Source organism: Pungitius pungitius, chromosome 14 (assembly GCF_949316345.1).
Source record: "Pungitius pungitius chromosome 14, fPunPun2.1, whole genome shotgun sequence".
Classification (NCBI taxonomy): Eukaryota; Metazoa; Chordata; class Actinopteri; order Perciformes; family Gasterosteidae; genus Pungitius; species Pungitius pungitius.
Window position 1 is genome coordinate 2,102,038 of NC_084913.1, and position 25,867 is coordinate 2,127,904.

Here is a 25,867-nt window from a genome sequence, read left to right on the forward strand (position 1 = left end):
CCTCCAAATGTAATTCTTCCTGCAGTCTTGCCCCCCCCCCCTCTCTCTCTCCCCGTGGAAACGCTTACTGAAGCTTCAACCATGCAGCTACTGTGACATGTAAATTAGATTACATAATGCCGACAGTATATCTACTGGATCACCTGTTCACACCCCTCTGTGCCGTGTGATGCATGTTTCTAACTGCTCTGGTAACCGGGGGCCCCCGACGGGCCCTTTAAACCAAGAAGAAGAAATCTTCTCTCCTTGCAAGTGCTCCAGTAACAGCAGCCCTGAAAGGACATACGACCCTTTGGGTCTACAGGAAGCAAGAGGAGCAACTTCCCTATGACACTGGCATCGCGATGACCAGATTGTGCCTGAACGCCACCTCGCGTGACCTCAGCTGTCTGAGCAGGTCTTCAGCAGCACGTCAGGTCTTCTGGGGGATCTGAGATCAGTCAGACAACCTGCAGGAACATCTCGAATGCTCAGTGGCTCCAGGGGTTTCTGTCATGTAAAGGACGTCCCAGGACCACCATGAAACCACTTAACTCACAGGTAAAGACAACTCTGAGGTTCCTACAGAGGGCGTCGCCCCCCCCCCCCCCAGGAAGCTGCGCCCTGCCGGTCGTCCTCTGAACCTCTGAGAATGAGCTGCACTGCCAACGACAGGATTTACGTAATCCACTGCGCTTTGCCGAGACCTGCTCCTCATTTCCTGGCTGAGGTCTGACCAGTGGTGGTGACTAACCCACAAGGGGGGGGGGGCATCTTAACGATGTGCTTTCCCAGTCGGCTAAGCGCCAAGCACAGCTGTGCAGATAAACACCCACTTCTACTGTTACTCTGTGCGTGTGCACCTCAAGGGAACGCAGACAGATGATGTGAAGGGGGGGGGGGGGGGGGGGGGCGAGACTGAGAGACAGACAGAGAACCTGCTTCTGCTTCCTCCACCAGAACAATGATAAATGAATAAGGGTAACAGAGTTGTTAGTGCCGCTGCCTCACTAAGTGATAAAGTCCTCTGTAGGTTTTAAAAAACACGTCTGAACAAAGAAAACAGGAAATCCTTTTTGCAAAAAACACGTATGCTTCTCTTCTATTCTTCAGAGATGCGTCTTTCTTATGAAATGACAAGAAGAAAATCATGCAGCTCTGGAAGCAGAGAAGGAGAACTTCAAACGGAATAGCAGACATGTCTGGGGAGTATTTAGAGAAAAAAAAGAAACTGGAAAAACAACAACAAAGAATCTAAAATAATGAATGTGCAGCACGGAGGGAACCGGCGTGATGTACCTGAAGTCACATGGTGATTTCATCCACCCATTTAATCCTTCCATGCTCCGTTTACCAGTGACTGAAAAGTGGCGACTCCACTGGGTTCATGGAGACATACGTGGGAGGGGGGTCTACAGCCGGCGCCTTGTGACTTCTTGGAATCTTGACCCAAATAACAGACAGTGCTGTTCCCTAAATGGCGACACCTAGCGGTGACTTTGCAGATCGGAACCGCGGCGGCTAAAGGAACGTCCCGGTCCGATCGGTTTGTCCCTTCGGAGCTCCTGTACAAACATGCAGGCCTTCCCCATGAAGAGGTTCTACCTGCTCAGTCACTGAGGCCCCGATAGCTACGCTATCAATTAAACTATGACAAGAGCTGAAGGAACAACAGAATCAGGGCTCATAAAGCTCACATTCACTCACTATTGGCTCATTTCGGGTGACGCATGAAAACACAAAATCAGGAACAACAAATCAATGTTGAAATCGTAGAAATAAAAAAAAATAAAAAACCATGAAAACAACACAAGCCTCCTTCCTACACGCAGTGAAGTTAATACATTCATTTGCTTCAAAGTTGCAACCGCAGCGTTTATTAAAGCCACTTCCTGTAATAAAAGCAGTCGCTGCTGATCAGGAAGATTTCCTGGTGTGTTTTTTGGAAAGGTTAAAGGAGACAAAAGGTGCCTTCTAGGAACCGTGGTTCTGCTTTTCTTTGCAACAGGCCGATGCTGGACGGGTTCTTTATGTGTGCTTTAGCAGTGAGAGTGTGTTGGTCTATGAAGGTGGAGGTCAGGTGCACTTGTAGCACGCAGATGTTTGCATAAGGACAGCGAGCGTAAGTGGAGCATGAACACACACACACACACCTTTGCACAAGACCCACTGCAGCATATAAACACAGCTCGGGGCTCCCTTCCTTCCTGATTTATAAGCCCCGCCCCAGGAAGGAAAAAGGCAGATTAAAACTCTTCACGAAGCAGACCGAGCTGTCTGGCTCTGTGTGCAGCATTCCTGATGTCAACACTGGTCTGAAGCATCAAGGTTTCTCTTTGAGTGTTACACCCAAGTGCATAGCAGGCATCGGCCAATTATTTACACATCAATACACTCCACTGCTTATTAATACACTGGCATTCCTTCACTAACTAGTCATGGACCATATGGAATCATGTGGGATGGTCACCTGTATCTGAGGCTCCCAATGATGACTAAAACATACCGAAATTAAAATTGGTTTAGAAGCATTCACTGTTAGGTCAGCGGTTCTCCCCCTGAGGGCTGCTGGTCAACGCTGGTGACCAGCAGCTGGCCACTGAGACAAGAACAACTTAAAAAAGATTGGATCCAAGTCCAAAGAATGAGCAGAGAGACTTTAAAAGAGACACCGAATGCGTCAGGCGGAATTTCATGGAAATTTGTGTAGAATTATGCAAAAACACGCAGAACATTTGACATGCAAAAAACCTTTGCTGCTCACTTCAGTGAACGCCCCCTTAAAATGGTTCTATCGTAACTACGGTTACGGGGTTCGCTCTGCTCTCAGCCATCCTCCGTTTGCCTTCCCCTGCTTCAGCAGGTGGGTCGGTCAACTTTCACTCATCTGCTGCACAACTGGGCTCCTATGATTGATGGCCAGTAACCCTGTTCCTAAATGCACGAGCAGAACCACCCCCCCCACCCCCCCCCCGAAGGGTTCAGATCCAGCCGACTTGAATTCAAAAACAAAGTGACATCACAAGTGGAACGTTCCGAGGAACGAAGCAACAAACACAAACCACCTTCTTATCTGTGTGTGAAAATCAACTGAATGTGAATACTGTCCCTGTACCACACACACACACACACACACACACACACACACTTACCCTTGAGCAGGGGCAGGGGCGTGAGCTCGATGGGTTTGCCCTGAGCGCGGAACTGGGACGAGCTCTGCGAGCGCTTCTGCTTGGCCTTCCTGACAGACTTCCGTGAAAATCCGTCCACTTTGTCCACTGATGGAGACGTGGTGGCTGCCGAGGACATAGCCCTGCTGGGACAAACACATGGGGGGGGGGGGGGGTTGGAGAGTGATTAACCGTGGAGGTTGGACAGTTTTGAGTACAAGTGGGCTTCAAATGAAACATTTCATGACATTAAACGCAGATGAATCAGCCTGTAAAAACAAACACAAACTTCCATTTATCGCTTGCACTTGAACAAATGTTTTCCAGGTCCCATCAGGTCCCTCTGAAGGTTTCAAGCACCACATGTTTGCATATGAAACAAATGTTAAGTTATTTGATGGAGTATTATACTCTATATGAAATGTTGGTAATGATTATACCAGCATTGCAATTTTCTAGAATTGTGTCTTGCAAATGTAATTTTTTGTATAATATCAGCAGTCACACATCGGGCTCCTCACAGTACGCACAACCCCCGGGGGCCGTACAGTACGCCACCTGTTGAGGTGTACTCATCTCTATTAAAGACGATGGAGGACGCCTCCACTAGAAAACAGAAAGCCCCATGCTGTCGAGTCATACATTTAAATGGTAATACAATAACGCTTAGTGATATGAACCAAAACAGATCCATTCCAGCATGAGGAGCTTCAACATACCTCAATTATGCAGAAAAGAGGTGCCAACATCAGCCGGATTCGGCTCCTCATCAAAATATTCTATACTTATATCAATTATATATATCATCGCAACAGGAACTCTTCCCTCAACACGTCTCTAAAGCAGAATTGAAGTTGTGTTAACTTTCATTTACTACGTCACCCTACACACTGACGACAAAACCCAAACCCACGCAGACAACTAGAGAGCCAGCGGCCCAACGCGCTCCTCGTCTCCTCAGAACCACGCGGCCGGGCCTCCTGATGAGCCTCATCACGGCCTCCGCCTCCATCCGAGAGGTCACAGGTGTAAACATGTGACCGACGCATGAAGACAGCTTCACATCTGCTTCCCTAGTGGACGGTTCAGAAGCATCCGAAGACGCAAACGGGCGGATTTCAGAGGGACCATCAGACTACAATCAAATGTGTGTTTGTTGAAGTTCGCAGGATGAATGGAAGAGAAACAGGTCAAACTACGTTCTTCCCTCGTTGCAGCTTGTATTCATATCATTGTAAAGTTGAATATCTTTGAGTTAGAGACGGTCAGAAAAATATATTTAAACATGTCATATTTATACAAACCTGCCCTTTTTTATTTTAAATTACACAAAGCAGTTTGTTGGTTTGAAATAAAATGATCATCGGATCAATCTCCGATGTACAGCATCTTATGAAGCTGTGCCCCAAATAATCAACTACGACAACTTAACAGCTCTAGCAACGCCCCCCCCCCCAATGCCTCCCAATAGAACTTTAAATCTGTGGAGGACGACTTAATGCAGCCGGGCGGCTTCCGATGCTTCCGATGCTTCAGGACGTTTCAGGGAAGAGCGACTGCTCTCAGCTTCATCGCCACGGGCAACGACGGATACTTCAAGTTCTGTCAATGATTTTCATTTCTCCCTTTGAGCTTGGCTTACCTATGCAAAGGGGGGGGGCATATCTCTCTCCCTCTCTCCCTCTCTCTCTCCCTCCCAGAGCCATTGCCCTCCCGTGCCTCTTACATAAGAGACCAGATGACATCCAAACAGGCTCAGGGAGGGTGGGATTAAAAGAACGAGGAGGAAGGAGAGGGGGGGGGGGGGGCGGCAGCAAACAACGGGGAGAGCAACAGAAAGGGAGGAAGGGGAGGGAGGGAGCTGCTGTTCAACAGGAAGTCAACAAATAGGCAGCGGCGAGGCAGAGTGAGGGAACACACAGATATTAATAAAAAGAAAAGGAGACGGTGGGATCTCGCCGGGGGTCCAGAGTCTAAACTCTGAATCGTCGTCTTTGCTGCAATACTTCATGGAGACTCAACGCATGAGACAAAATCATCAATTCAATCTGATTAAGCAGTGAAATTGGTTTAGAAAATACAACATTTAACTCCATGAAGACAATATTCAAGCTGCAGCAGGGCATACGAGTTTATACATTCTAATATAAAAAGAATATTATCACTATCTGTTTCTGCTCACAGACTATGGGCTGTACTCTTTGGTGATGTCTTCAAATGTCACATTTTGTCCCTCTCACAGCCCGTTACCACGACGACTAAAACCAAACGTCAATCAACAACCCGTCTTCCTGTTTCAGCAGTTTACAGAAAAATATTCAAAATCGGTAATCACAAAGAGAAGCTACAAAGCAGCCTCTTTAATGACAAAAGGAGCAAACGTCATGATAGGAATGTAATAAGTTAGACAAAAACTTTGCAAACTCTGGCAAGCCGACCGTGGCAACAAATGATCTACTCACAGCAAGGAGGAAAGCTTATTTTACGTAGCTCATACATTACATTCGTTTCCTAGAGGGACCCAAATTATAACAGAACAAATGCTAAATGTTTGACTTCCAATTCTTCCATTACTCACTTCTTTAGAAAGTTTCCCGTTGCCATTATTATCGTCCGAATGCTTCAATCTGACAGCACTTCCAACATCGGTATGATTCATTCATGAGATAATTACACTGCTCACAGTCGGGAACAAATTAACTCTGCAACTATCAAACACACACACACACACACACACACACACCTGATAACCGGAGGGAGTAACTCCCCGAGCAGCCTCATAAACACAGCAGACTTTGGATGTTACGGCTGGAGCGGCCCTCGCCATCGTGAGACATTCAGAAACCTTGTAGAGGAACGAGCATGACCGTCACAAAACCAGGAGTACACCTACACACACACACACCTAACTACACACACACACACACACACACACACACTGGCACTGCAAAGCCACACCTGGACTCTGGCATGCTGCTGCCACTCACACATGAAAAAGTCTGTGTTTATCGACTGTACCTCACTTAAGTAAAGTTCGTGGTACTTGTATTATCCCTTTAATAAGTCTTAGATATTATACTTTTTACTTCTCTAGACTTATTTTGGTAGGTGAACTACTTTGAAGAATCCAGGATATAATAAGTAGATCAAATATGATGCATCATTTGTTGGAATAAAAATCTACAGAGGAAAATGTAGAGAAATTTAAATGATCTCCAACTTTACCGGCTGCAACATTAAAGTGGTGTAAACATCAATGCATTATTATAATTTAAATGATACGATTTTCTGAAACAGACATTCTGAATTCTGATTAAGCTATGGTTTTAGTATATATCGCGATGTGAATACTTTTGTACTAAAGGGACACGTTTAATTCAGAAATGTGACTTGTCCCCTGTACTTCTTTCACTACTGAAGATCTCTCCTCCTTTTGCTATCTCTGTCTTTAACGCTCATCATCGTTGTCTTTAGTGGTGAAGACCTCTCTCTGGTTTTACATCCACAACACAAGCTGTTTGTTGGTAAACTAGTGGGTTTTTTCCTGCACAGGGCAGGAAACATGACATACCAGGGGGCATATTTACAGTGTGTCAGACATGTATCTTGGGGCAAACCCAGTCAAAGGTTCACATCGGATAATCACCACACATTTGACTTTTGACCTTTGACAGGAAAGCTAAACCCGTCTCAGAGCAGGTTCACCCCGCCGGATTCTAAACATCAACATGTGTTAGTTTAAAGCAAAGAACAGAACGCTGTCCTGACATCAGCTCAACACTGACGCTGCTCTAAACCACCACATAAGCCAACCAACACAATAAAGATTAAATCCACCCAGAGTCATTTGATGTTACTTATTTACTGGCAGGAGGTCAATAAATAAGCCGTTTTAGGAGGGCCGGCGTTGGCTTGGCCATGTTGGGGCCTCGCAGCAGCAAGCAGCATAATATTCAAAACTTGACAGCGCGATAACCTCACTAACGTTGGCTCGCTAGCTAGCTGGCTAGCTACGGTAGCTGCACGATTAACCGTTAGAAAGCGCCTGAATTCAACGCTTTTCTCGTTAGCTAGTTGTCTCTTCAGAGTACACACGCCACTTTAAGATAACAAACAATGTGACAACAACGACTTTTTATCCAAGATCACCTTGTATATTTCGGAAAACGGAATTTTAGATAGCTAACGTTAGCTAACATCAAGGCTACGGCTATCGCGGGTTAGCCCAAGTTGAACATGTTGCTAGCCGTAGCTTGTTAGCCGCCGTCAACAAGCTAGCTTTCAGTGCAACATATAAAAACATTAATTAGAGTGAAGCTCCAAATTCACATGCGTGCTAATAAAATAATGTTACCTGGGCGGACTTGGGCGATCACCCATCATCCCAGGTGTAAATACAGGAGGGGGTAGGGGGCAGTGCTAATGCTAACGCTAACTGTCAGACCGACTTGGCTTCGGGGGAAACACACACAGCGTCCTGAGTCCTGACGAGCTGCAGCCCGACCGAGTGGCTGTTAGCTCTCCAATCGAAGTACTTTACCTTGATCCTCTGTGGTTCGCAACGGAGACGGCGGCGGAGGAGTTATCCTATGTTTTTTGGGAGGGGGGGGTCTATTGGGGCGAACCGTTACGGCTAACCCTCCAGCTCGGTGCAAAACAGCAGGAAAATCTGGCCTGAAACAGCCGAACCCACGAGTAGCTTTTTTTCTTCCTTCCAACGGAATAATCCTCAAACTCCCATTAATAACAAAAACACGGCTGTATAAAACGATTACGTTAACGCAATTACATTCCTGTTACTGATTCAAATTGCCCTAAACCCCCAGGATTCTTTTTTCTTTTTAGGGTTTTTTTCCTTAGCTCGTTTATGATTTTGGGCTGATTCTTTTTCACCCTATTGTCAACACTGCTGGGTTGAGACCATGGCACACATAACAGAAAAAAACGCACAGAAACGTGCTTGACGCGTTATAACTCGACGCGCGACGGCGATTGGCCAGCAGCGAGCAGCCTTGAGCGCTCCGATTGGACGGGCCGCGCTGTCGATCAAACGCTTTGAATCCGTCCGGTTAGGTTGAGGAGAAGGGACAAGGGAAGATATCGGGGCTGAAAAGGCGAAGTGTGTGTGTGTTTGTGTGTGTGTTTCTCCGTCGCACGGCGCGCAGGAATGAGGCAGAACCGGTCCGAGGCCCAGCCCTTCGCTGGTGCGCTTTACCCACCTTTTATTGCACATGTTACGATGTTTACAGCGCGGTGTGAGGGAGGAGTGGATGTCTATGCGGGAGCGCGAGAGATAAGGCTGCGTTAGCAGGAAGGCAGTTACGTAACAGTACAGATGTACCGCGCGTGTAGGGACGTGAGGGGTCAGCTGCTTCTGGATGGAACGAAATTACAATTTTAAGAACAATTCAAACAGGCAGAATTGTAATTCGGAAGCCTATTTAGAAATGAAGAAATACAGTATTCAGTTTTATGTGAAGCACTTTGAATAGCCTCGTTGATGAAATTTGCTATGTAAGTAAAGGAGAAATATGACAATAATAGAAATGTCTTGAGCATATCATACAAATACTTTTTTTAATATTTTAAATATCAGACAAAATAAGCTGTTCTGATTTCATATTTAGAATAACATATATTAAAAAAAATACTCCACATCTGAGTGTATATATATATACGGTATATGTCATAATAAACTAAGATATTCCTTTCCAAGATATAATTGACACATGGCATACATTTTTTAAAAGTATTTTTGACTTTCACTATTCTCTTTAAAGTCTTTAAAACTCGTACATGTTTTATCAGGAACAAACCTTGACTATTTCAAGCAGAAATATTTAGTTTTTCTTGGAAGATTTCCTAATAATGATAATACATTTTATTTATAACGCACTCTTCATCAACAGATCTCAGAGTGCGACAGAGCCAGCAACATAACACAAAAAAACTACAACTAGAGTTGCTAATAAAACATATTTATAACTTCTATTTGCCTTATTTTTTAAATATTTTTTACTGCATTTTTCTGCTGTAGAAAAATATTTTTGTTTAATTACTAGCTAATAAAACTATTCATCAATGTATGAGAAAACGCTGCAGTGATGGGGGTGAAAGGACCGGACACATTTGGATACAAAATGAAGGCGGTTCTTTAATGTAATACCAAAGTGTGACTGTAAACGTCAGCGGATCACACATCTGGATCAAATGTCCATATTTCATTGCATGTCCAAAGCGACACATTGCATTGTAACCCATGGTTTACATTTTAGGTGTCTTGCTCGGGGACACTTCAACATGGCACACGGAGCATCCGGGATCACCTTGCGGTTCCCACAATGCACCACGCACGTGTCCTCCCAGAGACAGGAGGTCAGTGTCATTCCGTCTTTCCAGTTTCCTTCTTCTCTCTCTGGTAGCTGTGTTTTTTATGCGGTCTGGATTTGAGCCTCAAAACGGTCTCGCTCTTCCTGGACTCCCGTTTCCCCGTCGGGAGCTGGCCCCCCCCTGTTTTCCACAGCAGCAGCTGAGCGTCCTCCCCCCCCGTGACCAGGGCCTCCTTCGCCGCGTCCCACAGGAAGCAGCGCACCATGGAGGCGTGGCCGCCCCCCAGGGTCTTCAGCAGACGAAGCCCCCCGCCGTCGCACTCCATCAGGTGGAGGTCGCCGCCGTTCTCCCCCCCGACCACCAGCAGCTTCTGGGCCTCCTCCAGCCACTGGGCCCCCACCAGGTAGTCCACGGCCCCGCCCTCCGCCAGCAGCGGCAGGCCGCGGGCGTCGGCCGTGCCGAACACGGCGAGGGGCTCGTCCGTGTCCAGCCGGCGCAGGTCCCACAGGTGCAGCGTCTCGTTGGGGCTGAGGCACAGCAGCTGGGAGTAGGCGGCCCCCGCCCAGCAGACCGAGCAGGCGGACGAGTCGCTGTTGCAGGTGGCGAGCAGCGCGTCCTCCTCCGTCCCCCGGCTCAGGTCGAACACGTTCACCAGGCCGTCCATGGAGCCGGACGCCAGGCGGTCGTTGTCCCGCGGGTGGAAGCGCACCTGCGTGATGTCGTCGCTGTGGGACTCGGAGTACGCCCCGAGGGGCCCGTCGCCGGGTTTCCTGGCGTCCCAGAAGACCAGGTAGCTGTCCTCCCCGTCCACCTGCTCGGTGCCGGCGCACAGCAGCGTGTCGCCGCAGCTCAGGTCGAAGCCGCTGTAGGCGTGCGCCGGGTCGCCTCTGAACACCTGGGCCGCCGCCGCCGTCCCGGGGCGCCGGACGTCCCACCCCCGGACCGTCCCGTCGGCGGAGGCCGAGTAGAGGAGGTCAGGGGAGGCGTGGGAGAACACGACCCCACAGAGCGGCCCGCGGTGGCCCCGGTACTCGCCCAGCGGCTCCAGGGTGTCCCTGCTGTGGAGGCGGACGGCGAAGTCGGAGCAGGACACGGCCAGCGGGCCGGCCGGCTGCAGGGCCACGTCCAGCAGGTAGGTGGGCTTCTCCGGGCGGGACCGCCGGGCGAGGGACAGGCCCTGGAGCTTCTCCTCCAGACCCTCCATGGCACCTCGGGGCCGCTGCACAGGAAGAAGGAAGCGGTTCAGGAGCAAAGATTTGGTCCATTGAAAAATGTAGTTAGTAGTTAAATGACTAAAAGGAAAACTACTAATTTAGCGTAAAATGAGTACAAAAAATACCATTCATATAAATGGGCTTATTATCTATTGTTGCTTGCGACATAAGCCGAGTGACGGCCAGCATCCTCCTTTGTACTTCTAACGATGAAACAACAGAAACATTAAGAAATAACTCAACGTTACTCCTTTTTAAATGAGGTCTTCTTTCTTCCCCTATGAGCAAAAACGAGTCACGTTTTAACCCGTCGCGCGTGTTATTGACGTGTTATGTGCCTTTTATTCATGTGTCACGTGCTCATTTCGCCCTACCTCCTTCCAGAAAGGTCCACGGCCGTTAACTCGCTACAACACTTTCGAGTTGTTATGAAGTATTACTGTAATATATGAACTACAATAACTTCCACTTTAACAACAAAAAGCGAGCAACGAGACGCGAGAGCGACATCACGCTGCTCCGCTGAAATCAAGCATGGAGGAAATACTGTGTGTCACAATATTTACCACCGGGCCGGAACTTTGCCTCAATCAAAGGTTCCGCTCTGATGCGCGCAACATATAGAAAAAATAAAAACATAATCCTAACAAATTATTAAACCGAACTGTCAGAAAACGAAGTTACTTTTCTTCCCAAATATTGTTTAAATAATTATAATAATTAGCATTATTATTACTATTATTTAATATAATGTTCATTACTCTTACATTTGAGCATCATGGCATGAATGAATAAAGATATATTATATTATTTAAATTAATTTCAAATTGCTTCGAAATCATTTTCGTTTATCATTATTTAGTTATTCAAGCATATATCAAATATGGATTATACCATTCAAAATCTGAAGCAACTATGACAATCAAACTGTTTTTTCCCAACTTTTCACATTTATTGAAAATCGAATCCCATTTTGATGAGTAAATACTCTTGAAATATTTTTTAGGTTGAGAACTCTTTTCTTGTTTTGTTGATTCTTGTCTTTAGGAATTTATTTAAAATCTTCTTAAAAGAGTGAAAGCATTGAAACGCAATTGTTGCTGTTAGTTATTGATGTGGAACAGCATTTGTAAAATATGACCCTCAAACCTCGTGAATCCATCAAGAAATCCAAACTTCGTCTGGTTTTATTGGATAAATCCCTTCAGTGTTTTAACATCAGTTTTCCAGCAGATGGCAGCAGCTGCTTGTTTGCAGCTTTCTGGGTAAAAGTAACGCAGAAAGAAATCATTTATGACCAAATGAATACCTGCAGAACTAATGCCATCATCAGTGGTGTTTGTGTGTGAACAGCACATATATTTAGTGACACGATATCAGGTCTGATGACGAACTGAAGCAGGTACTTTATTTTATTTCATTTTATTTGAGTGAATTTCACACATACAATCAAACAGTTTGCCTTAAGAGATGAAATCCAACAATATAATCTGTATATACATATAACAACAAATGCATAAATGGTCCTCTGAAATCAGATAAATGTGAAATGATTTTGTGTATTTGGAGTCACTTTTCTCATTCAAACAGTCAGTGAATGTTAATGTGAAATAAACGCCTGAAATCAAATCAGTTTGACTTCATTTTAACGCTGAATAGAAGATAAACTTTTTAATTTGAACAACGGCAGAAATGTGAAAAACTAAAACAAGTCAGGAAAAAGTAAAACAAAAAATATACCTGAACATTAACAATTATAATAAAGGCACTAAAGGGAAGAGCAGCGACAGTCAGTCAGGTCTTTGAAATAATAAGAAGATTAATGTATTCATAAATAAACCCACTGATGGGATTATAACAAATCATTTCTATTGCAAATACCTTTTAAACACATTGGTTTTTGCAAAAAATACAATTCAAGATCAGAATTGAAAGAATTTGATTATGACCAAGGACTAAATTAAAATGTGAAAGTAAGATTTAGAAAGAATAAATATTGTTATTAAAAATAACCCAAAATAAGATAATGAATTATATTTTACAATTATTACTGTTTTTTTTTATCAATCAGTTTTATACATTTTGCAGCTTTGTCTGGGCAAAACAAACATGAAACCAAATCCTGAGTTCAGATGGATTTGGCTCGGCGTCGTCATGACGACGGTCAGGAAGTTTCCTTTAATCCCATTTAGCGTCGCTCTTCACTCTTTAGTTCATCTCCATAAACAACAGAACAATTCTTCTCTTGAACTAAAGTCCTGGAAGAATTAAACCTTTACGTGAATGAACTCATGGAAACGTAAAACAATTAAAGGAACACAGGTGGGGGGGGGGGGGGGGGGCAGTGCATTTATATCAGGACCGTACCATTCGAACAACAACATACAAATCAACCTGCCAAAATAAGACCCAAGAGGAAGAGGTTGTTTTTCTCTGCTTGAGGTCAAAGGTCACCAGCCAAGGTCAGCTGAAAAAAGGCACTTCAGTCACAGCTGGTGCAGGTGAGAAACCCGAGTGTGTGTGTGTGTGTGTGTTATCTGGCATCTTGTTTCCGTTCCTTTGGACACAAACAGGAACTTTAGCTGGTGTTGAATCGTCAGAAACACTTTTAGTATGAAAATCTGTGAAGTGTAATTTGAGTTTCTCTTCCTGCTTCGATACAAACTGTTTTATAAAGTTTTATAAAACGTGATGAGGATTAAAGTCTCGACTTCCTGTTTACTGCGACTCAAGAGCAGAGTTGAAATATCACTGCTGGACTTTTTTATCACTGCAACAAAGTAAAATCATGATAAATAAAGTCCCATTTTTCTTATTTTATTTTCATTCTGCATTTAATAACCTTTTTCTGAAAACATTACAACTTTGAAAAAGTATATTGTATGAAATATTAACTTTATTTGCCTAAGGTGTTTTCTCCCTTCATCAGCCCTCTGTCCTCCCTCCTGTCTCTTATCTTTGCTTCCTTCCTTCCTTCCTCTCCTCCCTCCTAACCTCCACCATGGAAGCCATTAGAGCATCTAGCAGGAGGCCGGTGTACAGTGTTATAAAAAGAGAAAGATTCCTGTCATCACATAAAGAAGCAGATCGATCCCAGAGCAGCTTCTGAAACAAGAGACAAAGTGTCCTTGCACACAAGAGGTCAAACACCTCCACAAAGTCAGTCCAAAACCGTGTCTGACCCACAGGGGTCAAAGGTCACCGGCAGGATAACCTCCGACACTGGAATGATGAAGTATAAAACGGTATTGCTGAGAAGATTAAATAAAAAATATTAAGAAGCTCCCCGACAAAGAACCACACAGTTTAGCTCCTGAATTGAAAAATGTCCCTGCAGGTATTTTCAAAGAATCAACGATTAGCTCTGCACTCGAGTCCAGTCACTAAAAATGTTCTTGTGTGGTTCTGTGTTGAATGTAAATACTAAGACACGGGTTAGTGGTCAGTGGCATGTTTACAGTGAGTCCTCAGGATGAAGCTGGAGGAAGACGAGGAGGAGGAGGAAGACTGGCTCTGACCCAGCGGGTCACGCGTTACTCCCTTGGATCAGGAGAGCCGAGTGCAGCTGAAGAGCAGCGGGACCAGGAAGAGCACGTTGAAGCCCACCGCCCCGTAGACGATGTAGCGGTAGGGAAGCTCCACCTCCATGCGCTGCCGGGCCTTCCTCACGTCGCCGCTGGGCACGCCGAACACGCGGCACACCGCCGGGATGGTGACGGCCTTCATCAGCGCCCGCGTGGCCATCAGCACCAGCACGCCCAGCACCAGCCGCAGCAGCGCCGCCGCCAGCAGCCCGGCGCCGAGGGCGGGCGCGGCCAAGGGCAGCTGGTCCGGCGCGGGGTCGGGCATCAGGCCCAGGCGGTTGTTGAGGTGCGAGGCCAGCGCCACGCCGGCGCCGGTGCCCAGGATCTGAGCGGTGTCGCCCCGCGAGGTGCTCCAGGTGTCCAGGTTGAAGGAGAAGAGGCCCAGGCCCAGGTGCAGGCACACGATGATGAGCGGGGCGTAGCGGCACGTCAGGTTGAAGCCGTCGATCAGGTCCAACGCCGGCAGGAAGAAGAGCAGGATGAGGACGCTGTAGAGGACGCCGGCGATGACGTCCTGCAGGGACACAGAAAGACAAACCGTCCTTAAAGAGTCCTGTGATGCACAGACGGTGAATCTCTCTGTTGCTTGTTCATTCTTGTGCTTTGAATCGAGGAGGAAGTGGGGGACAGGAAGCAGAGCGGTACGCGTGGAAGTGAACCGCTTAGCGGTTGACCACGGCCCTGTTCTACTGGGGGTGATGTCCCAACAGCTCTCAAGTCAGTTTGAAACAAACCCTGACGTGTCGTTACAGCTTCTCAATAAGTCTCCTGAAAGGGAGACGCCCTTTGTCTCAGAGATCTTCCTGCAGAACAAAGCAGGAGGGGATGACAGAGTGGCCCGGCGGGGCGGGGCGGGGGGGGGGCGGAGCTAAGGCCCCGATGAGTCAGCAGACGTCATCTCACGTTACCTCGGTAACAAGCGGTTCAGAGGGAACATGAAGCTGCCGTCTGAACCCTTTGTGTGAAAGAATAAAACTCTCCCCGGGGGGGTCAGATGGCCAATGAGGAACAAAAAGAAAAGATACCACATGAAGTAATTCAATAAGCCGTCAATGACCTCAGTCTCTGTGAACATGTTGGACTCCTGCGCAGGCTGCCTTTTCCTTTTCCATGACGATGACGATATGAGGCTGCAGGACGACTCAGGTCTGTCTCATGGGGACGTCCAGTCTACAGAGGTGGGGGCTCCTGAGGTGGAGTCAGGGCCCCTCCTGCACAGCTGTGACCACAGAGATCGCTGATCTCATGCTGCCGTCGGCAAAAACCACCCGACGCTGTGAGAGCGAGTTTCTGCAGGCATGAATAATCCTCTAAGCTGTTTCATGAAGGGGTGAGGAACCCTTTCTAAACATCTCGCTGCACTCTTCACAAAGGACTTAAAGATCCGTGTGAACCACACAGAGGAGACAGGAAGAAGCCGCCGCTACTGGCTGCAAAGACCACGAGGATCCGTCTTAAGATGGAAATCATTTCAAACTAAACGCTGAAAAATGGAAATTGGGAAACAGCTGATTCCTCCTGAATCTCCATTTCTGCTTCAGCTGGAAGCTGCAGAGACCTTTGTTCTGCTTACGATTCTAAAGGAGGAAAAAACTATTGTTTGGAGGCTTAAGTTTGGATTCCTCCTTGTGCTTGAGATTTAAGGGGGGGGGGCTCGTTACACCACACCAATGCAAACACAACAAAGGGCGTTTTACAGCTTCACTTCCTCTTCAGTTTGTTTTCACATCGGTCTGCAGAAATCTGAGGAAGCACGAGCTCCATGATGCAGTTCCCCCCTCCCCCCCCCACATGCACCCTCCTACATGGACATTATTGATCTCACTTACAAAACATGCAGCAGAAGGCCACGAAAAAAGAAAAGCAGGGAAAATATCCTACTGTGTTTGTTCATTTATTTTATTATTAGTATTTTTTATTTCCTGCCCCCCCCAAACGCCCACACCTTCCATTAGGTATGCTTTTTTTATACTGGTGTTTGGTGCGTTTCCACGGTTACATCAGAGCCTCCGGAGCCAAAGTGACTGCTGCTCGGATTCTGTTTCAAACACGTCGGCTATCGTGGCAACGCTGTCTCTGTGTGTGTGTGTGTGTGTGTGTGTGTGTGTGTGTGTGTGTGTGTGTGTGTGTGTGTGTGTGTGTGTACCTACCAGGACTGAGTGCATCCCCATGTAGATCCGGCTGACGCAGACCAGCAGACACCAGCACAGAGCCAGGCTGAAGCCCACAGTGAACGGGTACTGGGGGGGGAGAGGAGACTCTTTAACACACTAAATCCAAATGACCTTTGATGAATACATAATAAATCATAAATCCATAAGACTGAACTGCTGAATGTTTGAACCACATTGAAGCTGAAGCTTCTAAAGCCAAACGAGGGCCTCGTGCTCCTCATAATCTCTGCATCAGAACCATGCTTCAAACTGCTGTGACCCGGTGATACGAAGACCATAAAAAGATTGTGTGCTGGAATCTGGATCCCAGGCAGGAGATCAATGCTGCAGCGCTGCAGTCACATGACCTCACGCGACCGGCGGAAGAAGATTTTACAGGATGACAATTCACTTTTAAAGGAGTCTGTGTGCACTCTTCGGTTTATCAACTTGTTGTGGTTTATTGACTCAGTGTCAGTAAGGAGAAGAGCCGCCACGCCGCCAAATGATGGTCGGCGGTCTCTGGAATGAAGGCGGAGCCACAGAGCGAGCTGCAAAGAGGAGTGACGTGTAACGAAAAGCTGGTTCCAACACTTGCTAAAAAGTCCTTTGTTCTCCTCGTTGTTGTTGCAGCTCAGATTTCATCTCACAGAACAGAACAAGGAGACAAAGTACGGCCCACGGATCCAGAGGGGGGGGGGGGGTGGGCTTCCAACAGCTGCTCATGACAGTGTTCCTGAAAGGGGAGATGAACACGGACAGAAGCATAAAAGGAGGATATTCAATGTCCTTTTACCACAAACTGTGGCGCCACCTTTTTAGTGGGCCTTTATCTCCTCACAAAGTACCAGGAGGCCTTCAAGACGTCCTTCACGTCCACCTCGGGGGGAGACACCGCTTCCCTGTCCTCACCTCAAGTCCCACATGACCTCTACAGCTTTACAGCCGCTCTGAACTTTGTTCCAAATAGCGGCTGCTTATCTGTGCGCCAAGTACACAGAGTAAGGCCGGCCGAGGTCCAGCTGCTTTTACAGCTTGGAAACAACATCCCATGGAATGAAATGTGCACATTTGACCGTCTTAAGTGCTTCTCACGTGACAGGTGTCTGTGACTGAGCTTTGCTTTCATAGCTGTTGTGTCCCGTTTTTGGTCAAAACCTCTTCGTTTCTCATCATTCAGCGTTTACATTTCACCAGGGTCCAGATGAAAGAGGGGGGGCTTTGAAGCTTCTGGTGTTGGAGGCGCATAACGCTGCGTCTGGGTGGGACTCGCGGGGGGGGAGAGAAAGCCGGGCGTTCCCGGGGGGAGAGGAAGTGTCACACAAAGGCCGTCGGCCCTCTTGTTTGCTGTTCTGGCTCCAACGGGCCGGACGCGTGACGCGCTGTGCGTCCTACGGGTCAGAGCGTCTCTGATAGGCCGAGCCTCCTCTTGTCTCATCCGTTCTCATCCCCTCCCTCCTTTTGGCTCGTCTCTCCTACTTTCCTCTCCGTCCTAATACCGGTATCTTCCACAGAGGGACGTGTGGCCGTGGTTAATGTCGGAGCTGGAGGAGGGCGGTGGGATGGGACGAGGACCCGGTCCAAACACTCCTGCCTCTGCTGAAAAACTCAGAGCCACTACGGCAAGCCGAGGGGGACATGTGGGACATGCTGCAATGACGGGTTCCCTCTCAACCCGTCCTCTTTAGAAGGGGCTGGTGCTCCAGTGTTGGATTGGTAATAGTAAGAGATTCTCTTTCATCAGCTGATGTGTACCAGAGAGCAGTTCATTGGTTTCTTAAAAATGAAAACAGCTCAGAAACTAAACCAAGAAGCAGGACCAGATGGATTCATCAGGAAACCTGACACGTGGACCATGAATCAAATTCTATCAATAAGCTGCCTTTGCTCTGTGCCTCCACTACAGCAGGGTCACAACGGCTTTGAGTTGGAGGAACATCTTGTTTAAAGGTTAAGAGAAAAACCCAGAGGTGAGGGGCCTAGTGACACGTTAGTACCAGTAAAGGTTTCTTTTTACAGAATTCATTCAATAGATCCAATGAGCGCTGTAAGGATCCGTGGGAGCCCTGCACCACCAAAGAGGAGACACAAGTCATGCGTGTCATCAAGCTGACGGGCAGAAAATCCCTGACACCCTGAATCTGTGTTAACGTCCCACACTGGGAGGTCAGGGGTTGCCCCTCTTATCTCCTGCTGTGGCTGACAGAAAGGGCAGCACAGAGTTATAAATCAATGTTCATGATCTATTGATCTGTCGTCTGGTTTCACCGTTAATGACACTTTCACCACATTAATGACAGAAAGTGACATCAAAACAGCTGAGCAAGACGACAAATCAAAGATATTCAGATTGCTGTTAAAGTAGAAAAAGATATTCCCATTTAAGCAGCTGGAACCACTAAAGCCTGCCCCGATTCATTGATCACATCCTTCAGATTGCTGAAGGCTCACCATGTTGCGCCCTTCTAAAAGCGCTGTAGTGAGAATTAGAGGCGCGTTGCTCCGGTCACTGGATCCGCTCATCAATAGTTGAGGAGGACCAAGTGGCCCTGATCCCGTATCAGGACTCGCCCTTTGGCAGCCGCTCTTATCTCGAGTCGTACTGCTGAATCGCTGCAGTAACGTTGCATTAGAGTTTAAACTGGATTTATTCATTATTGTATCACTGTAACTAAAATCATAATATGGAACGGAGACTGCAGTGTTTACAGGACCTCCTTTGCATTCTCTTTAACTTAATTGACAATTTAATTTACAATAACTTGCAGTAAGGTTTCTTTATAAGGGTGTATTTCTTATTCCTTATTATCTGTCACAGAGGTGCTGAGTAAGGTTTAGGGACCTTTGGAGGCCGCATGCCACTTTATTGAAATGTGTGTCTCTTGTTCACAAACCTGGATTTGGTGTCTTTGAATCAACTTAATTAATGACATATGGACACAAATATATTGTGCATTTAACCCAAATATGAATAAAGGGAAGAATCCCTTTCCAACTGCATGATGATCGCTGTATTTATGAGGATTTCATGTGCAAAACAAAACAAGGGAGATGTTGTGAAGCCTTAAAAAAAAGGAACTCAGTCTCAGCTTCCTTGTGGGAATAAAGAGAACTTGTCCTACATGTCATACGGATACATCCAGAACCACATGCATAACATATAGAACCACATGCTGGGACCCTACCTCCCAGCGGCCGTAGGTCATGAAGAACAGCGAGAAGGGGATGGCCGTGCCCGACATGGCGTGCGTGGACGGCATGCTGTACTCCGAGTTGTAGAACATCTCCACCTTGATCACGGGCGGCGAGGCGGGCCGGGACCAGCCCAGCAGGTCCTTGGTGCACTGGCCCAGGTACATGACCCAGACCCAGACCATGATCAGCCGGCGGCTCACGAAGGCGTCCACGTTCCACGTGACGAACGGGAAGAAGGTGATGTAGAACAGCTCGTTGCCCAGCTCGGTTCCGAACGTGAAGGCGTAGTACAGGAACCGGTTCTGGATGAGGAACTCCTGCCCGGCGTCGCCCGTCAGAGAGTTCTTCCGTAGGGGTTTGACCGTGCTGCTGCTCCCGGGTTCTTTGTCGTTGCCGCTGGGGTCCGTCCGAGCCCCGGCGGCGGGGGCGCTTCGTCCCTTTCTGCCCGCTTCTCCCACAGCGGTCACCGCGGAGACCAGCGCTCCGTTCCGGGGCGGATTTTCACTTTCCTCCCCTCGGTTCGCCGCCACGTTCGAACTGACGACCCTCTTTCCAACACCCTCCAACGCCGCCGTCTGTACTTTCTCCCCTTCACCGGCTCCGATGGCGGCCAGGCATTCGCTGTCGTCTCCCCCGGTGACGCGGCGACGGCAAGTCCCGTTATTGTGCTCATGAGTCCGGTCTGCTCCCTTTCCCGCCGCCGCGGTGGAGGTTACGGTTCTCGTCTCGCGTACTCCGCAAAAGTGCTGAAATCGAGCCACAAGGTGGGGGTCTTGGAGATAGTGGTACAGGTCTACCAACCTGGTTATTTTCCCCATGTTTACTGCGGGTTGTTGACCAACCCGTAAGCGGACTCCGCTTCAACCGCACCCGGGTTCACGGCTGCAGATGACCGTTAGCACTCCGGCTAACGCTAGCTAACGGTTAGCACTCCGGCTAACGCTGGCTAACTGTTAGCTAACCCGTGCATCACGACAGAGTGATCCCCAAACATCAACAACTTACAACGGCAGTTGCTATAAATTAAAAACAACTAAACAAAAAAAGGAGCTAACCGATAAAATGGTTGTGTTTTTCCCCACAGTAAGAGGATGACAGAAAAACCGAGCCGGGTCCGGTTGTTGATCGACAGCGTCTGGACGCGTTGAGCGACCCGCTACACGAGAAGTGTCCTCCAACTGACAGATGTGCGGAGCACTCGAGAGGAGCGCGTTCAGCGCGGTGCGTTCACGTGCGGTTGGACATTTACTCAATACATCGATGACGTTCGAAAAAACACACGGAATATGTTAATGTTATCCCTATATTTTATTTAGCTTCTGTGCAGTTCTTAATGCTTTATTTTAAAAGTGCTAATCAATAATAAATGGCACCCAAACTCTGAAGTCTCCTTACTTCAATAAGAACGTATCAAATGACTAGAAACAGCGTCAAATTGCGTGTGTCCACATCAGGGCTATACTGGCTTTTGCTGTCCAGGGTTAGGAAACCGTTACGTTAATTAAATATTAAATATCCAAACCTTTTTAATACCCATTTTTATCCTAAACGTTTTAAATGTAAAGATTCAAGAAAACAAACCAACGAAAAAACACGTCGAAAATGTACAATTGTTTTGGGATAAAATAATAATATTGAGGACTGTATTTAAAGAATTAAGATAGACATTGGATGGAGATATATTTTAAATGCTTCTATTATATTCTAGCTACTCGTATCACAACACAAAGACGCATGAAAACACAACATTTTTGTCACTTTATTTAACAATCAATCACCTGAAAAAAGTTTACTGGCCCTTTTTCAAAATAGTTTATCTTAAATATGGAATAAGCATTTTCATCAAAATATAAATTCTTGTTTTTTTTAAAATATCCAGCTTCTCTGTAATAGTTGCCAGCATGTTTTTTTGTAGTTGTTTTCCGTTGTAGAGATGGTTATCAAGATGCACAACGTGAAGAGACTGGACTGAACATTTAAAACACAGATGAGAGGCTGAAGGAGGACGAGGCGTTAATCCCAGCTCAGCACACCGTGTGCAACATTAAATAATGAATCTCTGTGGAAACATTTCAGCTGCCCTTATTGACTCACTGTCAGTTAGAGAAAGAGGGAATTTAATTTGGACTTAAAGCTACATTTCAGGGAAAAGAACATCTTTAACAAAGCAGGAAATAAAGTCTTCCTTTAAATAGGAAAGAAATATTCTTATCCTTTTTCCAAGAAAACACCACTTTAACCCCCATCAATTCAATATTTTAAGCACAATATACGCATGTAATACATTCTTTATAACACGCCACCAGGTAGTTTTAAGCAGAAAAAAAGTATATTCATTTGTTATCATCACTTATCCTATGAAGAACTATATTTATATCTTTATCCATTGGATTTCTTTATGTTAAAAAGCAGAAATTGGGGAATTTCCTCATCAACCAGTTGAGGAACTTGAAAATATCAGCCACTAAAAATGGCTTTGAGATGAAAAGGGTTCACCAGCCGAGGGCAGCAGAGGGATGCAAAACACAGGGCAGCAAACGCAGAGAAAGCCCCAGTCTTCCCACGGGCCGTGAACGCACCGCGGAGATGATGACTCACACAGCGGGGAGCCTTGCGCGGTGCACAAATCAACCCGGTAGCAAAGAGAGATAAGAGAAGCGTATCAGGTGCATCAAAAGGAACTTCGCCTGCAGTCTGTAAATCCCTGAATACGCTCACGGTTCACATGAGCAACGATAACAATAATACATAAAAAAATCAATAGAACAACACCGACCGCCTGCTGAGAGTCACTCAAGTAAAAGTAAAAAAGGCAGTGATGCTGCGATGGTTTGACATCGACATCCGGGCGCCTCCTCCCCCTCCTCTCAGTGAGGAGGTGAGTTGGTGCCAAAACAAAACAAACCGAACCAGCCCCTCATTAAGCTTATTTTTTAAAAGTGGGAAAACGCCCAAAGCTTTCCAGAAGGCCGGAACGCGAGCCGGCGCTTCGCTTTCTCCCGTCTTCAGAAAAGAGGCAGCGGAGGCTCCGCACCCCGTCAGCCGTTGTCGTCCGGGTGGCACAGGAGGACCCGGTGGTTCGGGGGGAGGCCGTACGGGTAACAGGGCACCAGCCGGTAGTGCTGCAGCTCCTCCAGGCCGAACGCCGGGGCGCAGCAGTCCATCACCAGCACCTTCACCCTCTTCCTGTCCGGGTACAGAAGCCTCCTCTGCCCCCTCTCTCCCAACACCCCCCCTTCCTCTTCCTCCTCCTCCTCTTCTTCTTCTTCTTCTTCTACCTCATCTTCCTCCTCCTCCTCCTCCTCCTCCTCCTCTCCGGCCTCCAGCTCCTCCTCCTCATGGTGGATCTTCCTCAGCAGGTTGTTGATGAGGACGGAGCGCCTCAGGTAGGCCTCGGGGTCCTCCAGGAACCTCAGCTTCTCCAGGGACAGCTTCAGGATGCAGCTCCGGTCCTCCTGCAGGATCAGGTGCTGCACACAAACAGGAACATCTCTTTCACTTTCAAGGGGGCGTGCAGCTCCTCCGTGCACATTACAGTCTCAGCAGATAATCAGGCAAAGCAGACAAGGATCACATTTCACAACGTTTGTGTCACATCGGAGAATTAGAACTGGAAGTTTATGTCTCAGCTCTCATTCTCAGGGCGGGTTCATCATTTTCCTGTTTAGTTTGTTTTTGCTTCACATTGTAGGAAGAGGGTCCAAGCCAAGCTACCCAAATCAGCCATTTGTCTACTTTCACCTCCTGTTGTTGCTGTTTATTTATAGAGATTTTCTTTCTTCTAATCAGACAAACATGTAGTTTCACCCTCCTGTGTCTCTTTACCTTTCCAATACATTTTCACGGCTTGGATTTGTAGCTCGTAGAAGCAGATCAAAGTCTCAGACAATTAATGAAACCTTCATGTAAAAACTTCCCCAATCTTACAAAAGAACTGAAGTGTGAAGACGTTGAGATGCAAACAGGTGAAAGCCCCCGGGAGGCTTGAGAAGGGTCAGCGCTCCTCACGTGGAGCACGGACGTCCAAGACAGAAAGGTTGTTCATACTTTTTGAAAATATCCATGTAGGCCTCCGTGTACATCCTCCTCCTCCGCATATTTCCTCTTGAAGTAAGCGACTTTCGACGTTGTCGGGTGTGGTCTCCCTCTCAGGGAAGGGCCCGCTGCAGGGGGCAGAAAACACGTCAGAGGCTTTTTATCCCTGGACCCCGTTGGAAAAGCTTCGTGTCTAAAGGATGTTGCTTTTTTTTCATATTGAAAAGTTGAGTTTCAAAACGTGGATGAGCTTTAATAATACTGCACGAAAGCAACAAAATCAGAGAGTCGCCTATTATTTACTTTCAGTTTAAAAGCAACATGGTGTAATACTAGAGATTGTTGTTGTGGGTTCAAATATTCTTGAGTGAGGTCCAGAGCATCTTGTTGGACTGGGCTCAAGTGACCAAAGCCCTTGTCTGTTTCCAGATAAAAACCATGTGACATGAGGAGAAGCCTCCATGGGGAGGCAGGTGTGATCACCTGCTGCTGACGCTCCGCCGCCGGCGCTCTGAGTCAGTGAGTCGGAGCCGGTCGGAGCCTCCACATCGCCCTCAGAGTCCTGCTGAAGAGACGGGGAGGAGGAGGAGGAGGAGGTACAGCAGGTGATGGAGGAGGCAAGAGGGAGAGCAAGGACAGGCGGAGGATGGCGGTAAAGAAGATGGAGGATGGAATAGGAAGAGGGAAACGGAGAAGAGGAGGATGAGGAGGAAGATGGAATGAAAGACAAAAGCACACAACCCCAGAATAAATATATTTTCAACAGAAACATAGAACGACATGTTAGTCTTAGATTGTAAAGTTACATTTCATCTTTACACCAGCAGGTGAAAACGTAAAAAACATCATAAAATATACAAATAGGTTAAAATTCCTTAAAATAATGAAAAGGGAACATAATAATTTTCCTATGGAATGTAAATTGATATATTTTACATTGTTCAATAAACACAGCACTGATTTGCCCCTTAATGTTTGTCATATCTTTGCACAATATTTATAGAGCGTCTATTCAGAAAATCTGCTGTCTTTGGAAGCTCATTTAAATTCCAGAAGGAGGCGGAGGAGAGATAAGAGGGCGGTGTGTGTGTGTGTGTGTGTGTGTGTGTGTTATTCTAAATGCCACAAATCAATCATGAACAGCAGTGGGAAGCTTTATCAGCTCTCCTGAAACTGCTGCAGTGACTCACACCGTTTCTTTAGCATCCAACTGAGGCCCAAATATTTAATCTGTGGGAGAATGATGGAAACATGAGAGAGGCTGCGTGGGAAGTGTGTGTGTGTGTGTGTGTGTGTGTGTGTGTGTGTGTGTGTGTGTGTGTGTGTGTGTGTGTGTGTGTGTGTGTGTGTGTGAGAGCGTGTGTGTGTGCGTGCGTGTGTGTGTGTGCGCGTGTGGATGCAGCCCCACACATCTTTTTAAACCTTCCACTTAAAGCTCAAAGACTCTCCCTTTACACCACATTCATGTCCATAAACTGCTCCACCTTGTTTTCAGCGTCGCGGTGATTCCTTGCTTATGAAATAGCTTCTTTTATTTGGATCATAAGGATATGATCATAGGAACAGTCAATCCTTCACTTTACCGCAACAAATCGGGTTTTGGGTACCAATACTTTCATTTGAAAGATCTTTTAAAGTTTAACTATTGTTTAAAAACAAAAAAATCCATGTATTCTCATTTTACTCTACGTGCATATTTTTTAGTGTCTTGTTTTCTTCTAAAATCTGCTGCACAAACAAACTCCTCGCGTCACATGAAGCGTCCCTGAAAGCTTCTCACCTTCCAACGATCGCGTCTTTCTGCAGCCGATCACCGACACAAATCCCCCGGGGGAAGCGTCCCTCTCCGGTTCGGTCCTCCCGGGCCTCGGTCCGCGCGCATCCACCGTCCCTCACGCCGACCAGCGACCCGCGTCGGGGCCGGAGCAGGAGGACAGACAGGAGGACAGGCAGGAGGACAGGCAGGCGGCTCCGGCTCCTCCAGTGAGACGCTCGCTGCTCTCCGGTCTCCTAAAACATCCCCGTGCACGGCGACACGAGACGACGCGCTCCCGCTGCACGGCGCGCGCAGGCAGATGTTTCCTGTTGCTAGGAGACCAGAGAGAGCGTCACTCCCCGATGCGTCCCGCGTCCGAGGCGTGCGTGTGTGTCCGTGCGTGTACGTGTGTCAACTGTCCGTCTCCACAAGTGTGTGTATTTGTACAACT

The 25,867-nt window shown here is 47.1% G+C and overlaps 4 protein-coding genes and 1 long non-coding RNA gene across 10 annotated transcripts in view; 1 reads left to right on the plus strand and 4 right to left on the minus strand.

Annotated features, from left to right (window-relative positions):
• The window catches only part of ppp2r5eb (protein phosphatase 2, regulatory subunit B', epsilon isoform b), a 14,751-nt gene extending 6,646 nt beyond the window's left edge, over positions 1-8,105 (minus strand). Inside the window, exons 1-2 of one of the 6 annotated variants that reach the window (XM_037486163.2) lie at positions 7,690-8,105; positions 3,132-3,295 (exon numbers count right to left, since the gene is read on the minus strand). In XM_037486163.2, the coding sequence (XP_037342060.1) occupies positions 3,132-3,288 (157 nt within the window). In that variant the 5' untranslated portion in view covers positions 3,289-3,295; positions 7,690-8,105. The other 5 variants (XM_037486162.2, XM_037486159.2, XM_037486157.2 and 2 more) reach the window with 5 other exon arrangements.
• A 128-nt stretch (positions 8,106-8,233) lies between these two features.
• On the plus strand, positions 8,234-9,737 carry LOC134103930 (uncharacterized). The gene is made up of 3 exons (XR_009941569.1): positions 8,234-8,353; positions 9,425-9,524; positions 9,676-9,737. It is a non-coding gene; the product is annotated as an uncharacterized LOC134103930 (long non-coding RNA).
• On the minus strand, positions 8,787-11,212 carry wdr89 (WD repeat domain 89). Its single transcript, XM_037486169.2, has 2 exons — positions 11,068-11,212; positions 8,787-10,698 (listed from the first exon to the last, which is right to left on the minus strand). The coding sequence occupies exon 2, from the start codon at positions 10,681-10,683 to the stop codon at positions 9,532-9,534; it is 1,152 nt and encodes a 383-aa protein (XP_037342066.2). The 5' UTR covers positions 10,684-10,698; positions 11,068-11,212; the 3' UTR covers positions 8,787-9,531.
• Positions 11,213-12,384: 1,172 nt separating this feature from the next.
• sgpp1b (sphingosine-1-phosphate phosphatase 1b) lies at positions 12,385-21,300 on the minus strand. Its single transcript, XM_037486156.2, has 3 exons — positions 19,616-21,300; positions 16,428-16,517; positions 12,385-14,791 (listed from the first exon to the last, which is right to left on the minus strand). Exons 1-3 carry the CDS (start codon positions 20,441-20,443, stop codon positions 14,240-14,242), a joined length of 1,470 nt encoding a protein of 489 aa, XP_037342053.2. The 5' UTR covers positions 20,444-21,300; the 3' UTR covers positions 12,385-14,239.
• A 70-nt stretch (positions 21,301-21,370) lies between these two features.
• Positions 21,371-24,442, minus strand: LOC119227871 (SERTA domain-containing protein 4-like). Its single transcript, XM_037487053.2, has 4 exons — positions 24,431-24,442; positions 24,144-24,225; positions 23,673-23,788; positions 21,371-23,095 (listed from the first exon to the last, which is right to left on the minus strand). The coding sequence occupies exons 1-4, from the start codon at positions 24,440-24,442 to the stop codon at positions 22,664-22,666; spliced, it is 642 nt and encodes a 213-aa protein (XP_037342950.2). The 3' UTR covers positions 21,371-22,663.
• Between the last annotated feature and the right edge of the window lie 1,425 nt (positions 24,443-25,867).

What these genes read in the sequence shown, in the direction of transcription:
- sgpp1b (XM_037486156.2), bottom strand. Translation starts at nt 20,443, where the DNA reads ATGGGGAAAATAACCAGGTTGGTAGACCTGTACCACTATCTCCAAGAC. An exon ending in TGACCTACGGCCGCTGGGAG is followed by an intron (nt 16,518 to 19,615) that starts GTAGGGTCCCAG and finishes CTCCCCCCCCAG; the next exon opens with TACCCGTTCACTGTGGGCTT. An exon ending in TGGGGATGCACTCAGTCCTG is followed by an intron (nt 14,792 to 16,427) that starts GTAGGTACACAC and finishes GTGTCCCTGCAG; the next exon opens with GACGTCATCGCCGGCGTCCT.
- LOC119227871 (XM_037487053.2), bottom strand. An exon ending in CGGCGGAGCGTCAGCAGCAG is followed by an intron (nt 23,789 to 24,143) that starts GTGATCACACCT and finishes TGCCCCCTGCAG; the next exon opens with CGGGCCCTTCCCTGAGAGGG. An exon ending in TACATGGATATTTTCAAAAA is followed by an intron (nt 23,096 to 23,672) that starts GTATGAACAACC and finishes GTTTGTGTGCAG; the next exon opens with CACCTGATCCTGCAGGAGGA.
- wdr89 (XM_037486169.2), bottom strand. Translation starts at nt 10,683, where the DNA reads ATGGAGGGTCTGGAGGAGAAGCTCCAGGGCCTGTCCCTCGCCCGGCGG.